The 18,950-nt window shown below is 38.3% G+C and overlaps 1 protein-coding gene across 4 annotated transcripts in view; it reads right to left on the bottom strand.

Annotated features, from left to right (window-relative positions):
• The window catches only part of LOC121858226 (hydroxymethylglutaryl-CoA synthase 1-like), a 55,659-nt gene extending 39,704 nt beyond the window's left edge, over positions 1-15,955 (bottom strand). For 2 of the 4 annotated variants that reach the window (XM_042354514.1, XM_042354511.1), the window contains exons 1-4: positions 15,032-15,156; positions 8,405-8,542; positions 5,822-5,936; positions 3,919-4,119 (exon numbers count right to left, since the gene is read on the bottom strand). In XM_042354514.1, the coding sequence (XP_042210448.1) occupies positions 3,919-4,119; positions 5,822-5,936; positions 8,405-8,536 (448 nt within the window). In that variant the 5' untranslated portion in view covers positions 8,537-8,542; positions 15,032-15,156. Of the gene's footprint in view, positions 1-3,918; positions 4,120-5,821; positions 5,937-8,404; positions 8,543-13,831; positions 14,002-15,031; positions 15,157-15,886 lie in introns of those variants that run through there. The other 2 variants (XM_042354513.1, XM_042354512.1) reach the window with 2 other exon arrangements.
• Positions 15,956-18,950: the final 2,995 nt, after the last annotated feature.

Below are 18,950 nucleotides of genomic sequence, written 5' to 3'. Positions count from 1 at the left end.
TATATATATATATATATATATATATATATATATATATATATATATATATATATATATATATATATATATACAACAAAAAATATATGTACAAAAAATGTTAAATGAATTATTTATGGTGCATTAGAGTACTGGTGACTTCAGACACAAAGACGGGCTATAAATAGCCTTCTTTATCTCCCCTCCATCTCACTCTGAGCCAGAGGGAAGGGGTGGTGGTAAATAACATTTGTTTGCTTATTTTCCATTTACTTGAAATAGATTTACCGAATTATTTGTTTATTTATTTAAAAGTCATTTACTGAATATTCTATGTAAAAAATAAATTTTAAATTAATTATTTATAGGAGATACCGTAAGTATTATGATCAGTAAATATATGGTATTACTGGCCACTTCAGACACAAAGACGGGATAAAAATAGCCCATCTCCCCCTCTTCTTACAGCTGCCAATGGGAAGCGTCTTGGTAATTAAATTTGATGTTTATTTTCATTGTCTAGTTTATCATGTACAGTGGGTTATGCTATAACGAATCTAATTTGTTCTAGAACCTTGTTCGTTATAGCATTCGTTCGTTATAGGATTAATCCGTTCCAGGCCCCCAAATACAACCACTTAACACTGAAAAATATAATATAAAATTGTAAAAATTTTAAAAAAGTGCATAAAGATGCATCTAAACCCCTGAAATAAAGAATATCATTAATATTTGTAATAAAAAAACAATAAATTAGAAAAAAAATTAAATAATGTTCGTTGTAGGAGTTTCGTTCGTTATAGCATTCTCAATTTTATAGGTAAAACCGTTCGTTATAGGAATATTCGTAGTAGAATCCGTTCGTTATAGCATACCCCACTGTATCAAAGTAATATTACTAAAAATTGTGTAGGTAGTAGGCAGCTACCAAACAGGTAGATACTACTGCCTGGGAAGATATTGGAAGCATAATGTGTTGTCTAATGGTAGACCCTGCTGCCATATGGCATCACGAAAATTGTGACCAAGTCCCAGGTTCAGCGCTGACCTGACTTTCTGCCTCATTTACACACAATTGCAGTTTGAATTGTTCCTCTAACTTTGATAACACAACATACATACAGTATATTATTTCTCACTTTTGATCTTTTTTTTACTTTTTGTATTTATTTATGGTTAGTTACTTAAAATAAGGCCAATTCACTTCAAGTAATGGCATCAAATGTTACCAGCTGGTGTAGTGTAAACACTAGTGACGTCACTTAAGCGTCTGTATTTAACTGTCAGTAGTTTCAAGAATTAATGCAGTCATTTACTGAATATTCCTTGTAAAATAAATAAATTTTAAATTAATTATTTATAGGAGATACCGTAAGTATTATTATCAGTAAATATACCGATATGCATTACTGACCACCTCCACGGCTAAAAATAGCCCAATCTCGCGGTCACTTTCCCTTTCTTGTCTCCTCACTGGCAAATGGGGGGAGGCGTGGGGAGGGGTGTGTGATGATAGCTGTGTTTATTATAGGGGTATAATTCTCTTTTACGGTATGTTAGACAGGTTTATAATACATTTTTATTATTTTAATATACTGGTAATCTTAATTTGAATCCAGCTTGCCAAATGTAAGTTTCAGTATAAAATAATTAGTGGTAAGACCTTGCGAGTGGCTTACGATGTTTCCATCACCACTCTTGACACACTAAACCACAATATTTAAGAGGTAAGAATTTTATACTTGGTGGTTTAGACGACCCCCTAACTTTGGGCAGATTTTTTTAATGTTCAAATTCCGTCTTATAAGCCGAGATATACGGTATTTGTAATAAATAATAATAATAATAATTAACGGTTTATTGAAAGAACTTGGCAGCCAGAAGGCTGAAAATATACAGTTACATATTTGGGGAATGGGTTTCGAATTACAAATAATATACAAGTAACATAAGTGATATAAATAAGATATATAATAACTAGATGGGGAAAAGCTCAAACTACAGTGCATTTCAACATAGTGACAGTGCAAGGAGTAGTGTTTACTGGGAGTGAATACACTGGTCTATTACAAGTTATTGATAATTTTTACAATGGTTGGGACTGGGCTGTTCTTATAGCGATCAGTTCGTGCACGTATGGGCTGGATGCGGTTGTGGTGTCGAACAGCAATTCTCGGGCTAGGGATCTCAGGTGGTAGTAGGAGCCGGTGTCAAGGATGGTGTAGAAGCTTCTTACCAAATTTGCAGGTGAGGTCGTGGTGATGGTCAATGAGAGTCGAAAGGGTCAGTGTGTTGAGCGCTTCTTGATATGTGGAGTAGGAAGGGGAGAGAATAATCTTGCATGCCCTCTTTTGCACTTTTTCTAGGTGTTTACGTTGTGTGGCATTTAGGGAGGAAGACCAGGTGGGGGGAGGCATAGGTGAGCTTGGGAAGTATGAATGTTATGTATAAGCACTGAGGGGCTTCGGTGCAGGAACTCGAGGGACTCGGTCGGCGGAGGAGGTGGAGGCGGAAACTGGAGGATTTGACAACTTCACTGACGTGTGGTTTCCAATTTGGTTTGTTGTCTATGGTGACGCCGAGGAGCTTCGTGGAATCTACAACCTGGAGTGTGTTCGGAACCTAGGTAATGGAAGGAGGTGGGACAATGTCGGAGGAGAGGTTGATGTGCATAACCATGGTCTTGGTATGGTTGATGGTGACATGGTTGTTGGTGGCCCAGTTTTGGAGACTGTTCAATAAATCCTGAAGGGCGGTATAGATGGGAGCAGAATTGTTGACGCTGATCCCAATGGTGGAGTCGTCGACATATTTCCAGCGAGCAGGGGTTTCTCTTAGGGCATCATTGATGAGCATAAGGAAGCAGAGTGGTCCCATCTTGGTGCCTTGGGGGACGCCACAGGAGAGTGACTGAAAGGTGGAGACAGCCCCTCGGAAGCGTACAGCTTGGCGTCGGTCACTGAGGAAGTCTGTAAGCCATGGTATAAGACTTCTCCGAAGCCCGAGGTCAATAGCTTTGTTGATGATTATATTGTGGTCGACTAGGTCGAATGCTTTAGTGAAATCAATGAAGGCGACAGCTACAGACGTTTTTCGTTTCTCGAGATGGCGGTATATGTAATCGAGAAAGGTGACAAGACAGTGAGTGGTGGAGGAAGTTTTCATGTTGCCAAATTGCTGAGGGTCTACGACTCCTGCAATATCAGCATAAGCCCAGTCGAACACAAAACTTTCACAGATTAGGCTGGGTATTGGGGTGATTATAGGTCGTAGCTGATTTAAGGATTGTGGGCTGGTTGACTGGTGATACATAAGAGGTCTTCCAGTCAGCTGGGCATCTGGCTTGACTGAGAGAAGCATTGATGATGGAGCATAGGGGTTTAGCAAGCTCCGGGGAGAACTCCTTGAAGAGTTTCATTGGTAAGTCAATGGGGGTGGTAGAGCGTTTTAATTTTAGTTTGTCCAGGCGTTTTGCTACTTGAAATTCTTCTACTAAGTCAGTGGGAAGGGGGGCTGGTAGGTAAGCAGGGAGAGTGGTTGTGTCAAGCCGGGGGAGCGTCTGGCATATAGTAGCGAAATGGTTATTTGTTTGCTCAGCTGCGTCAACATTAGTGAGATGGCTAAGGAAGGGGAGGGGGTGTGTCTTATTGTTTAGTCCACAGAGTTCTTTAAGCTTACCATACCATTGACTGATGTTGGTCTGCTTCAGGTGTTGTAATTTGGTTGGGTAGTGGGACTTCTTTGCAGTGCGTATTTCGCGTGCATAAATAAGGCTTTGACAAGCTCAGGTTCTGCATAATGAGTATCAGCAGAAGCAGCAGGGGCTTATTCTGTGCTGCTTTGTGACACAAAATGGTAAGCACCTTTAAAACTATTTATAGTTGGAACTCTTTCAGAACATAAACAAAAGGTAAAGAGCAAGAATAAACGCAATGTACTCACCATCCCAGGAGCTCGACTCCACCCAGTTGATGGCGTTGATAAGCGCAGACGTGCCACCATAGCACGCATTGGTGGTGTCAATCCCTTCCACATCAGTATTTCCTGAATCCTCAAACAGCTGCATCAGACAACTCTTGACACTCTTAGACTTGTCAATAATGGTTTCTGTTCCAACTTCAAGACGACCAATGTTTTCATAACCTATAACAACAGTGGATTAGATTTTGTACTTAATACTGTACTGGTATAATACTAATGCTTCCAGCTCCTTAAGATTAAGAAATCAACCCCAGATTAATGCAAATTCTTGAACTAATATAAATCACATATTACTGATCCCCCCTTTAATTCTCTAGAACACAACACAATCTACCGCTGCAGAATATTACGAGTAAAAAAAAACAAATTTTGTCATTCCTACCATAGTTTGATGAAGGACGAAGATCTGGATATACGTATAGCATTAATGCCTTAAAATATATCTAAAGACATTACAGTATATAATATATACATACTACAGGTTGGACCTCGCCAATCCGGGAAGCTTGGGACCAGACTGGTTCCAGATTAGCGAAAATTCTGAACCATCGAAGCCGAGGTTAAAAAAAGGCAAAATAATGCATAAGATGTACTATTACAGGTACCAATATAATTCACATCAGCATAAATCTAGCGGAGGCTTACTGGACCTCTTTATGACAAAGTGTTAATGCTATGGCACACCTGGACCCTCGCTTTATGACATTCACTTTATGGGAATTTCCATATATGTAAAGAACTAAACAAAGAATTTATTTGAAATACCTGTTCTGTGTAACATTCAATGCCATAATATCCTGACCACTGGGGTTAGTTATACAGACCTTTCCCTGTGAAAAAGCCATAATCTTTATCCACAAATTACTGTACTCAGTTTGTACTCAAATGTACTAAGCTAAAGGACTAAAGATTTTATCTCTTGTGCAAACTATGAGTTGTTTATACTCAAATTAATCACTATCTTGCAAGAATTTCAACAATGCAAGTTATATTCTGCTAAGTCAAGTCAGTGCCATTTTATAAGAGAAAAACTTCAAGCCTAAAACCACCTTCACCATCTATGATCCTTTTTGCCTTCTGGCTGGGAGGAAGGGGGAGGGGTAGGTGAGGTATTGACAGCCAGGAGGGGAGATTACCAGGTGCTTAGTTATCAGTGGGGGGGTTCAGGGACTCAGGATAAAACAATAGAGGGATTTTAAGTTTTTTCTTTATAAAATGTCACGGACTTGATTTAGCAGAATATAACTGACATTGCTGGAATTCTTGTAAGTTAGCAATTAATTTGAATATAAACATCCCATAGTTTGCACCAGCCACCAGGCATAAAAATTTTAGTAATTACTTAGCACATTTGAGTACAAGTTGTGATAATTGTAATGATTTTTCCACAACTTTCATAACATTACTGTTGACTTTTAGTAGTTGTTCCACAACAACTAATTTTTCCCATAAGATTAAGTGTTCACTGTATGCGTCCCGAGCCATCGAAGCTTCTGAACTATCGGGTCCCGAATTACTGGGGTCCAGCCTGTGTCTACCTGCTGTATGTCATTCTTCCATTATCTATCTATGCTAACCATTATATACCTGCTGTACATCATCTTTCCATTATCTATCTATGCTAGCCATTATCTACACACAGGAGAGGATGGCCTAGATGTTACAGTCCTGGATAATATTAGTACATGTTGCATCATCTTCTACACTAGACACACACGCACAAAAAAATTAATATTCAGCACTGCTGTAATAGTGATTGGGCATCATACACAGGTATAAAGATGAGGCAATGTAGTGAAAAGATAATTAAAAGACAATTATATTCACAAAACTAAGTCAGTTTGCTGTACAGTACAGTACTTACCAACCCCAGTTCTCTCCATGAGACGGGAGAGAACAGTGAGACACAAGGAGTTGATGTCCTCTCGGTCTGAGCAAAAGCCCATCCTGGTCTGACCCAGGCCAATGGTGTACTTCCCCTTTAGGAAAACACAACACATGAATGTGAACAATGAATGAAGTCTTAATCTAAGCTAAAATGTTAATCTATATAACTACTGTACCAATATAAAGTCAGCTACAGTAGTTTACTAACCTATAAACATGTGAATCACCATTTGTATGTAGTGTACTGTACTAAAATATAAAAAAGTACAAATACTGTACATTAATAAACTTTGTGTGGGAAGAAGGAAACAATAAAGCACAAGGTGAGACAATAATATGAGAAACCAAATTAGAGAAAAATAAATTTCCTGGTACAGTAATACAGCACAGTACAGCTGTATTACTATTTCCATTAACAAAGTGAATATCACTATGAATGGAGAAAAATTAAAGTTTTCACAGGTTTAAATTTTAAGGAGCAATTTTCATCAAAGAATGAAATGCAAGAGCATAAGTTAAGGACAGAGTAACATAAGGAAAAAACAATTATAATCAATGTGAAGAGCATGAGTGGAGAGTGGGCAGGAAGAATGCATGAAGACAAGTTTGGTGTAACTCTTATGTAACTCTGGTGCTTCAGAGTAATAACAGATCAAGACTGAAAGTAGTTAAGATGGATAATTTGTGCAATGTTATGAGAGCTATAAGAATTTGATAAGTAGCAAATTTGTAGGAAAAAGTATGAGGTCTAAAAGTCTCCAAAGTCAAATGGATAAAATGTACTATGATGGTACAGTACAGTACACTATAGGCATATGGAAGACATAGCAGCAGAGATAGGCTAGAAAGATACAGTACAGACATCCCCCGGGTTACAGAAGGGTTCCGCTCCTGAAAATCTTTCCGTAACTTGAATTTCCAAAATGCTGGACCATTTTTCCCATAAATTTTTTGCAGCCCCAAAATGTAACAAAAGCACATTTATGAATGAAAATAGACACATACAATGATTCATTCATGATGTAACATAACAATATATGAGCAAACTTGAATTTAACTCACCAGAAATTATGATGAGTGCTGCAGGAGGTTCAGGTGAGGTGGTGCGATTGGAATTACTGGGAAGTTACCTCCTTTAAACATCATGGTTATTGTTCAACGCTATTCCTTTACAGAATCTTTGAATCACCACAGCTTTCACTTGAACTTTATCCACTCACCTTGAATTAGGGTACATAGTAACACAGATGCATAACTGAACACAAACTGGGGAAAGAATTCAAACTGAGCAGCACCATTGTTGTGGTGGCTGCTGGCAGATGGGGAGGCGAGTCACTCTCCAACCGTCTTGTAGCTACCACCAGAATCCACAATTTAAAATTTTTTTAATTTTAATGAAATTTTTTGTTCTATACCTGTATTGTGATTTTTCTTTTGAAAATGTTAAAAAATTAACCATAATTCCATAAGGGCAAATATAGTCCTGAACACAGACGCACAACTCAACACAAGCTGGAGAAAGAATTCTAAAAGTGGAGCGCCACTGCTGTGGTGGTTGCTGGCAACTGTGGAGGGGAGCTGTCTTGTAGCTACCACATATAATCCACATGAAATAAATTTTAAAATTTTGGTAAAAATTTTGATTAAAAATTGCACTTTTTTTAACAATTAAAAAATTTACCCAAATTCTGTAAGGGCGAGTTTTTTTTATCTGTATCCAAATTTTTGGGTCACAATTTCAAAATTCCATTAGTGCGAATTTCAATAACCTGAGTTTCCGTAATGTGGGGGATGCCTTATATAAAATCAAAAGTGAAGATACAACAGCAAGAAGACAAATAAGAAAGGGATAGACAAACTAAAGTACATATTGTAGATGAATTAATTAGATCTAAAAGCATTATGTTAGATAATACCTATACTGTACTTGAAGAATGGCAGTGGATTGTGTTTGTGGTGGTAGTAATGTAAATAAACCTGACCCTACTGAAAATAGGCATCTGATGGTTTTGTCAGCTATCCTTGGTCAAATTGCCTTACTGTTTACTATTGTTGTATACCTGCACTGTCTAGGTACAGTCCAGGCCACTTGTAAGCCACAGACTGGTGGCTTTGAAATTCCTAACTGGCAACTTTGCTGGATCCATCCTCCCCCACCTCAAAAAACATACAAACCAGACAATTAATCGGTGGTCAGCCGAGGTGTAAAGTCAACGCTTATCCCCAAACAAGTTACGTAGTACAGTAAGGATAACTTCAAAAATTTATTTCCTTTTAGTTTCTGAGACCTACCCATGCATTTGTTTTAGTTACAAATAAAACAAAACTATTAAAGGGTAATACAATGAAGTTATGTAGAAGTTTGTTTGCAGAGCTATTCCTCACTTCCTTATGCTGATTATGGCCTTACTTAGCTACAAGACCATGATATACAGGACTTCCAAGATTTTTCATTAAGAAAATCTTTGTTTCAAAATTAAGTTGCAGTGGAACTGCCCTACAAGTTATGGTTCTACAAAAAAAAATCAAGAATAAGTAGAATAAGGTGCATATTGCTTACCTGAGACACACCATCAAATGCCTCTAACTCTGCTTGGTCTACATACTGAGATGGAAAATACAATTCCATGGAAATAATGCCCACGTCCTGAGGCCATCCTGTGCATTCAGTACTACTCTTATAGCTTGGCATTGTGATCTGTAAAAGTGAAAAAATTTGGAGATGAAATTTCTACTTTTAGTAGCTAACTTCTTTAATGTACAGTGTACTTCATATTTTTCCCGCCGCTGCTAACGGGCTTCAGCCCATGAACTGCGGCTGGGGAGAAAGTACCAGTACAGGTGGTTGTTTGAACATTAAAATCTTAGTGTACATTGGATGGCTGCTTGGCATATAAGGCAAGCAAATGATATACATAAAGAGTAAGAAGCACACTATGGGATGTAGAAGTAATTGAGTTTAGTGATGTAGATGTAATAAATCTGAGATAATTTTGAAGGGAAAGTGTAAGAATGTAAGAAATGGGAATTAGGCTAGTATTGTATGGTACATTATAGTACAGCATTTCAGTTTTCTTTTGCTCATTGTTTTTCCAGTTTTTTGCCTTCTTATGTCAGTTCTTGCTTCTATTCTTTTCTCCATCATTTGTGTAAGGTTTTTGAATTCATATTATCTCTTCCCTACTTTTTTCTGATTAACAAATTGATGAAAAAAAAACCTGTACAGTACTGTACTGATTATGTAAAATACAGTAATGCAGTACAGTACAATATATAAATCATGAACAGATTGCAGCCAGGATAGATTCACTGTAGTGACAACAATAGAGGAGTAACATAGAGTGTCTGGTGAACAGATGGTCACTGGTAATGAGAGCTTGAGGCTAAATCCCATTATTCTCAGCCAGGTGTTATGTTTAGTATGGCATGACAAAGTAGGCTGTATAGTACTGTATGCTAATACTGTGGTTCACAGTCATATTTCCCGCCTCTGCTGACAGCCGTGTAATATTTCAATGTGATTCTGATCTTTTAAAATGTTAGTTTTTGCATAATATAATATTACTGATATGTAATTTGTCTGAGTATGTCTTATTGTAGGTAACAATAATATACTGTACATTAAATGCATCCTCCGAAAGCGTGAATTTGCTACTCGAGTTTATCAGTTAATTCACGTATAATACTTCTGATAAACTTCCTACGTGCTCCTGTTTGAAACAATGAAGGTACCGGGTATGTATCTTTATATAATTTAGTTAAATATCTTTCTCGTCAGAAACGATCATTATGAATACTGCACAGTACATCATTACTCAGGACAAAATTGGACAGGTTTCCAACAGCCAATCAGCTATAAATCTTGAGGAGGGGGCAGGGCATCTTTTCTCAGCTGGGAAAAAAACACGCTTTAGGCTACCTGAAAGGTGTGACCACTAGCCTTCAAGCACAGGCCAAGGACATAATTGATGCCAGCAAAAAAGTTAAATGTTTAAAAGCAGCACTATAAGACATCTGAAACAACATGATTGATCACTACACTGAATGGTTTGTCAGGCAAAACAACTGTGTGAGGCTGTAGGTGTCCCACCTTCCATGCCCAGACTCTACAAACGCCAAAGACACCAAGACAACACGTCATCTGATGGACCAGCTGAATACTAAAGGAGAACGGTGACCATTCCACTCCTTGGCCATCTCCTGGCAGAGCTGGAGATGAGGTTCAACCCCCTGCACCAGAAGGCCTTCCAGGGACTCAGTGTTATCCCATCCATCTTGGTAACCCTGACACCAGCAGAGGGCAGCAGAAGAACACAAGACCTGGTTGACCTCTATTGGGAGGACCTGCAGTATCAAGAGTGAGGTACACACCTGGCACGTCAGGAGGGAAAAAAGGCCAAGGAACAGGGCCCCACCAGCCTTCCAACTACACTGACCACCACCCTCTCCTAGACACCAAGTTCCATGTTCCCCAACGTGAGGGCCCTGCTCATTATTCTGCGCACCCTGCCAGTAACAACATGCTCTGCTGAAAGATCTTTCAGTGGACTGAAAAGAATAAAAACACCATTCAGATCAACAATGGGGAATGAGAGACTGATAGGCCTGACACTACTGCACATGCACCGAGATATACCAGTGGACATAAACCAAGTACAGTATTGTAATTGACACATTTACACATAGAAATCCCAGGAAGATGAAATTTGTAAATAAATTTGCTGAAAAGTAAAGATGTTCTGTCTGTGCAAATAAAATATTTTAAGAAATTTTTATGACCTCTATTATCTTTTGATATCAGTCAGTCTACATATAAACATAAGGATGGAAAATTTTAAAAATGTGTTACATAGTTAAGTACAGTACGGTATTTATGTGTATATTTAGCGCAATAAATAAAATAATGTAATTTTTTTCTTTTATCTATATATTATAACCATTGGGATGCAAAAATAATAAAAAATGTGTTATACAGTATGCATGTATTCGGCTCAATAAATTCATGTAAATTTTATGTTTGTACAAATTAAATATGCTCCTGAAACCCCTGTAGTAAGAAATGTTTCTCTATCGGTAGTGCTCTGTAGTTTACAATGTTGGCTCCTCACTTAGGTCAAATATTTGATATTTGGACACCCCTCCCCCCCACCCAATTTCTGGGTGCACCTGTGTAAGTTAGAAATATATGCTCTGTATGCCCGTATTCTTCAATAAGATATGTAAATACATTAATAATACTCCACTCCTGGGTATAGTGACACAGGGAATATATAAAAATAGTAATTTTGTTAACTGCAAAGGTGTATATCATTATCAAATGAAATTTTGCGGCACGAACTGGCATGTATAATGAGCCCGAGCTGAACCCTTGTGGCGTGCGCCACACCAGTCGGCAGGAAAGCTACTCGTACTGGGCGCCACTCAACATTTCAGGTAAACATTGTGTTTTTCCTAGGGTATTTGGGAGGTCATTGTGTTTGCTGATGTCTGGATATGCCTACGGGTAGACACTTGGTGTAAACTATAGAAAACAGCATCTGTTAACAAAGTTAACGAGTAAGTGTTGTAGTATGGTCAGTAAATTTGAGTTTAGGAACTTTGCAATCATACATTAATTTATCCCAGACTGTGGAATTCCATGATGCACTAGTCAAAGTTGCCTATATTGTACTACAAATGATCCTCAGACTTGCAGTGAAGCAGAATCCCTCTTCACAGAAATGAAGAAGTTAAAGTTCCTTGTTGCTCTCATATTTTGGTATGACATTTTGTTCCATGTAAATGCTGTCAACAAAGAACTACAAGGTGAATCCATAGGATTAGACAGTGCATTTCAAAGCTTAGAGAACACTTGCAAATGGTTAAAGGAATACTGACAGAAAGGCTTTTCAAAGTGCTGTAACAGCTGCTAGAGAAATAGCAAATGATCTAGTGATAGAGCCTGTTTTCAACGATGTTAGAATCCAGGGAAAGAAGAAAATGTTCTCCTATGAAGCGGATGATGAATCCGTTACAGATACACAAGAGTTTTTCGGTGTAAATTGCTTTCTTAAGATAATTTACATAGCTATTTCATATTTGGACAGTAGATTTAAGCAACTGAGAACACATTACAAGATTTTGGATTTATGTATAATTTTCATCAGTTATCAAAGTCTGAGATAAAAATTTGTGCCTAAAAGCTAGAAGACGTTCTCACATTTGACAAAGATTGTGATATTTATGGTCACATGCTCACAGAAGAGATAGAGACTTTGAAATCTGTCTTGTCAGTTTCAGTCATTGGAGACCCTCTCAAAATGTTGCAATTTCTCTGTTAATACACAATCAGCAGACTTTCCAAATTTTGGGATTGCTCTCAGGATCCTTCTCACTATCCCAGTGAACAGTTGCATCAGGTGAAAGAAGCTTTTCTCAGCTGAAATTGATAAAGACCTATCAGAGATCAACCATGTTGCATGAGCGCCTACACATGTACACTGTACTGTACTGAATTGTATATAGGGATATACAAAAACAAAAAAGATACAATTTTAGATTCGGTCATCCCTATATTTAGATATTTAATCTAAGCTAACCTAATCCAACCTAACCTAACCTAACCTCGCCATAGAACCCAGGAACTATATCTGACTTAACTGGACCCATGACCGAAATTAAAAAAACAAAAAATAGTACTGTACTTTACTTAATAGAATTTTCATCGGAAATTTATATATGTATTTTTTACTATTCAATTTAAATTAAAACATGCAATTTTGGTCACACAAAGTGGGAAGGGATTTGAAGAAGAGGGTTATTATAAGAGTGAGAGTTGTGATCTCTTGGAACAAGACCAGACTTGACAAGCACTGGAGCAGGTTCAGATACATTCAGGAGCCAGTGCATGCCCATTACTTGCCAACAGTGCGTAAGAGACGTGACCAATCGCCCAAGTAGCTAACGAGCCAATCAGTGGTGCAGAGGATAAAAATAAAAGTAAAAGTATAAAAACATGCCCCTCCCTCCACAAAAAAAAGCTGCCAAAACCAAACCTAACCTATTACAGAAAACTTTAAAGTTTAATAATATAGTATTTATGAACAATGTGCCTGGGTTAAGGAGCCAAGCTAGGAAACTTTTCAATGGAAGAAAAATTCTTCAGTTTATCAATAACATCCCAAAAATGTAGCAGGCATCAAGTTTTTGCAAACAAAAAGATAATAAAAAACTGAACCTAACAATTCTCAAATACTGTACTGTATCACTACTGTATCCATGTCTGACCTAACCAGAGGAACTAGGACCTGACCTAATCACCTATTCTGGGTGTGCCCCCCTGGACCCCCCGGTGTGTAAACCTAACATAACCTAACCCAACAAGACAAAAGAAGAAGCAAAGGAACCTAAAGAACCAAACCTCATATTGAAAAGTAAAAAAAAATATAAAAAAATATAAATTTCTGACGAAAATGCCATTGAATAAAGTATTCTTATATTTTGGGCACTATCTCCCGATACACAAATCCATCTAGAGTTCCATGGTTCACTTTTCTGAATCTTAACCTTACTTTATAGTGTGAAGATCTTTATTCATCCTGTAACCATTTCTGAGAAGGTATACAGTATACACAATTTATTTGCACTGCCCTTCCTTCAATACTACACGAAACAAAAGGATTACATCGCCAAGATACAACATTGACCTGTATTATTCAAAAGAAAATAGGCAAAACTGCAGTTTTGGACAAAATGCCCTAGTAGTTGAGTAATGTGTTTTTCCGATGATTTAGACAATTTTAAGACATTTTTCTTCTATGACGTCGTAGAAGAGAAGTGTTTTAAAATTGTCTAAAACATCTGAAAAACACATTACTTAACTCGAGATCCATATTGTCCGAAATGCAGTTATACCAGAAAATATCACACAATATCTGGAAAATGAATCTGATCTTACTATAATAGCACAATGCACTTATCATTACACCACTACTAACGGTACAGGTACCTGTATGCAATCATGTGATGCTGGGTGTGAACAGGAAATGCCCTGGTCATAGCAGACATCATTAGTTTTTGCCCTCCTGTACAGACTTTCGTGAACCTCCAGGTGCAGACCTCTCGGAGAAGAAATATCTGTGCCTGTACTGATCACACGTGGACCAAACTATGAGGACTAACGGGGTCCCACTAATTACCCAAATGCACCCGCAATGAAGTCAAATAATGGTCCTACATGAATAAATCGGGTTGCCAATCACTTCTCGACTAGTATTTGGTGTCACAAAGTAAAAAAAAAATTGGAAAACGTAATTTAATTTGAGTTAATAGATCGCATGCATGTACCGAGGGAGCGAGTAATTACCCAAATGTAGCCACAATGAAGTCAAATGATGGTCCTACATGAACAAATCGGACTGCCAATCACTTCTCGACTGGTATTTGGTGTCACGAAGTCACAAAAAATTGGTAAACTTAATTTAATCTGAGTTAATAGATCAAGTGCATGTACCTAACCTAACCTAACACAACTCAGATTAAATTAAGTTTACCAATTTTTTGTGACTTTATGACACCAAATAATAATCGAGAAGTGATTCACAGCCCGATTTATTCATGTATGACCATCATTTGACTTCATTGCGGCTACATTTTGCTACATTTGGGTAATTACTCGCTCCCTCGGTACAAGCACGCGATCTATTAACTCAGATTAAAGTAAGTTTTCCAATTTTTTGTGACTTTGTGACACCAAATACTAGTCGAGAAGTGATTAGCAGTCCGATTTATTCATGTAGGACCATTATTTGACTTCATTGCGGCTACATTTGGGTACATTTGGGTAATTAGTCGGACCGGGCCTAACGTGATACAGATTGATTTTCTGATATCATGGCACTGTACCAAATTGTACTATCCAGTAACAGAACTCTGGAAAGAAGGAAGGAAAATTCAGGACTGCAGCCTGAAGGTACAATTCTTCAAATTACACAGAATACTGGCGACAGGAACGTAAGATATATTCAAGAAGGCTGCAAAGACTATATTATAAAAGAGGTGTGCACAAGAATTCGGTCTCACATTGCACCGTGCATTAAACCATATTTATGAGTCGTGATATTTTAATGAAAAAACCTTATAATAATAACATAATGGTACCACTAAATTTAATCCATTTCCAAAACTGTGTGAAAAGTAATAAACTTACTATTTTGTGTAATATTCACTCACTGTCAAGAAGCACACACTAGTCTAGGAGCTGAGTCTGTGACTCTGAGCAGACTGAGCTCTAGGATTCAGGATCACACCCACCCCTTCCCAGAGCTGGCAGAAGGAAGAATGCCTATTGTCACTAGCTGAGAAACAGGTTACCACTAATGAGCATAATTTTCCTTTTTAGGGAGTTGTAAGGCTATGAGATCCACACCTTCACTCTTTAATATCACATTATAGTATATAATAAATCTTAAAAGGTTTATTGTAAATAAAATCCCATCAAATAAATCTTAAAATAAGGCAGAACCGGACACTCATCTTTCTAATACTGTACTGTAATTTGAATTTTTTTAAATCATTCAGTAACTCAAAAATAAAATTTTACTACAAAAGTTAACTAAAAAAAATCTTTGACCTCAATAAGAGAAAGAAAAAAAATCTTCCTGCAGAAGGCAATATCACTCCAGAACAGCCACCTATGAATTTCCCACCGAGCACAATTGGGGGAAATGACCAGTGTTCCCACAAAATATTATCGTCAAGGAGCAACACTCTACTTTTAACTAATATCTATATCTAAAATAAAATACAAATACTTTCCACGTGCACTAGGCTAAACGAATACTACACGTGATGTTATTAACGTACAGCTGAAAGTGGACGAAAACCAGAGAAATCAACCGAAACTTATTTCACTCGAGCATGAGTAATGTAGACTTACCCAACCATTTCCTTAGGTAAAAATGCAACTACACCCTTTTAAAAACTACGCGTTAGACTCTTATTTTCTACGTGAACAATAATCATTCGTCTTTGTGGTAATGAAATAATATAACTCTGCTCTCACCAATATTGTTTATCCCCACACTCAGCTGAGCGAAGAAAACAAACAACCTGCCAGTGCCATGTTGCCCGCCCTCAAAGTGATCGTACTACGTTGTCCATTGAATTGTCGTACATCCCTCGTGCTATACAAGCTTATTAATGTGCAATATTATAATTACACGCACACACACATACAAACGCAAACACATTGAGACCTTACATTTGAGCTAATTTACTCAAAATAACAGAAAGAAAATTGAGATAATTCCCTAAAATACAAGACTTCAATGTTATGGGATCCATATCTGATATCAGTGATGCCTCATATTTTGATGTACTGTCAGCATTGAGGATTTTTTTTTTTTACATTATTTATAAGGACGAAAGTTTAGGCGTCGTTTTAGACCAAACAGTGAAGGGCAGTAGGTCTTATAAGAAGGTCGTTTAGATATGGTCCGTCGCTCGTCACAATCTTCAAGAGTGAGGTGCATCTCCGATTGAAGTAGTGTCACCCTGTCTGGTCCCCGAGATATGCTTGAGACTGTCAAATTGATTGAAAATGTCAAAAGGAAGGCCACCAGACTGTGCCTGCTCTATAGGACCTCAGCTACCCAGAAAGATTAGAAAACCCGCAACGGGCAAGGGCAACCTAATCTGAGTATATAAACATCTCAGAGGGCACTACTCGATCGAATGTACGGTACATACATGGAGCTGCCGGTCGCCCGCCCCACTAGGGGTCACAGCTCAAGGTTGAAGAAGCCACAAGTCCAGAAAAAAGTGAGGGCAACAGGGGAACTGGTGGTAGAAGCGGTACCGTTCTTGCCTCGTAAGCGAGATGTCATGGGTTCGATTCCCGGGCCGGTGGAAGTTGTTTGGACTTACTTCCTAGCCCCCATTAGTCCCTGTTCACCTAGCACCTAGGTACCTGTTGTAAGTCGAAAGTTGCGAATTCGTATTCAGGGAAAGTTGGAGCTTCCAATAACTTGACATAAACCACTGACTCATCAGGCTTCTACGCCCTTCACTCATGAGACATAAAAGGCAAGCATGAACTTAGCATGCTTCCCTGTTGGGCGCTGTAAATGCTTCTGCTCTTCACCTTACACAAGGATATAGGGGAGTGCCCAATAAATAATAATAATAAAAAGTGAGGGCAACCTTTTTCGGAATGAGAACTATGAATCTTGAAACAATCTGCCAAAACCCCCCAGCTGGGTGGGCTCGCTTTGCTCGCCATGTTCCCCCACTCAAAACTTCTTGGACCCCCCTCTTTTAATTTTCCAGGTTCTGCCCCTGGCAAATGTAACAAAAGCTAACCGAAATTTTGGAAATATAAGTTAAGTTGTACAGTCTCACCCAAAAGTTCGTTAACTCTCCCAGCCAGCTATTGCTGAACTGCCTGCTTCAGATGTTTGAAACTGTCTCAGTACCAACCAGAACATGAAACCGATACGATTGAATCTAAATGTTCGGAGTAACAGACTCAAGTTCATACATCTGAAGCAGGCAGTGCAGCATTAGCTGGCTGGGGGAGTTAACGAACTTTGTACAAAGGTAAGACATTGTTCCTTCAATTCTATTAGTCTCTCGTATGTCCCCCTCTGAACTACCGTATATGGTACACTGTATACCTTACTGTACACTGCATACCTTACTATACATTGCATACCTTACTGTACACTGTATACCTTACCTCCAAAAACACATATCCTCATAAAACTTTTACTTATATCCTATTAGCCACTGATGGGCTCGTTAGCCGATCATCTGGATAATAACCAAAGTAGACTGACAAGTCTCTCTGGAACGTTAAAACTATTGAAAGAGATGGAAAACGTAAAGACAGGCCAATTTCTTTTATGATGTAACGCGAGGACTCAAGGGAATACAACTTGAATCAAACTCGCCAAAGTAGGACACTGATGAAAGAAACCAACAGATTACCTGAATACTAGCTATTAGCCGTGACCTTAGTTCATCTGATGATTGAACACCCTAACGCAAAATAGGGCGTAAAGGTAGGTTAGATACGTTCAACGTTAGTGTGGTTAAGCCTAAGGTGAAATAAGGTGGATCTAATCTTCATGTGATCCAAACCAGTTAAAAAGTGGATTGGTATGTGTGTGATGGTATGAACCAGTTAATGAGTGGATTGGTGAGTGTGTGTGTGTGTGTGTGTGTGTGATGGTATGAACCAGTTAATGAGTGGATTGTGTGTGTGTGTGTGTGTGTCTGTGATGGTATAAATCAGTTAATGAGTGGATTGGTGTGTGTGTGTGTGTGTGTGTGTGTGTGTGTGTGTGATGTGTATGTGTGTGTGTGTGTGTGTGTGTGTGTGTGGCTGTGATGGTATAAATCAGTTAATGAATGGATTGGAATGTGTGATAATGATGATATTGTTACGACCTTCCTTTCACCGCTTACCCAGTTTTCACCACTGGTTACCAGCTACCAGGTCGTATGTACAGTTGCCAGCAAAAGTCCTCCCACAATTTGCCACACAGGGCTGTGGGAGAAATTTTGCTGGCAACTGTACAGAAGCAATAGATATCTCACAAGTGTCGTCGAATTACCCCTGGCTGTCCCGCCAGTCTCCAGTAATTTCCCGACGATCGGTATCAGTGTACAGACAAACAAGAGGCAGGTAGATTTCCACCAGGTAACATTAACACACTTGTGCACTTTAGTCGTCTTTAATAGTCATTAATTCTTCACAATATTGTTCACAGGGTAATGACTTCACAGCTGGACTTCTCACTTCGAATATATAGTCAACACACTACCAGTGAACAATTCCTTAACCTTTTCACTTTATATTGATGACAATAATTCCACAATATTTGCACAACAAATATCTTCAGTTGTCTTAGTAGGCTTGTTGTACTTTACACTCTGAGCAGCGTTCGCTGGTGTTTATATACGTCTCGTCAGACGCTTGGGAGGTTCTATAACAGTGGTTCTCAACCTTGTTTGCCCCATGCACCCCTTGCACCATATGTCAGAATGTCATTCCCCCCTCCTTTCCAAGATTGTCTGCCTCAAAAAGTGCATTCCAAATAATATGCATATAATACTGAAAATCC

The sequence above is a fragment of the Homarus americanus genome, unplaced genomic scaffold (assembly GCF_018991925.1).
Source record: "Homarus americanus isolate GMGI-L3 unplaced genomic scaffold, GMGI_Hamer_2.0 scaffold57980, whole genome shotgun sequence".
NCBI classification, from domain to species: domain Eukaryota; kingdom Metazoa; phylum Arthropoda; class Malacostraca; order Decapoda; family Nephropidae; genus Homarus; species Homarus americanus.
Note: the sequence above shows the minus strand (reverse complement) of the source record. Positions and strands in the feature narration are given on the sequence as shown.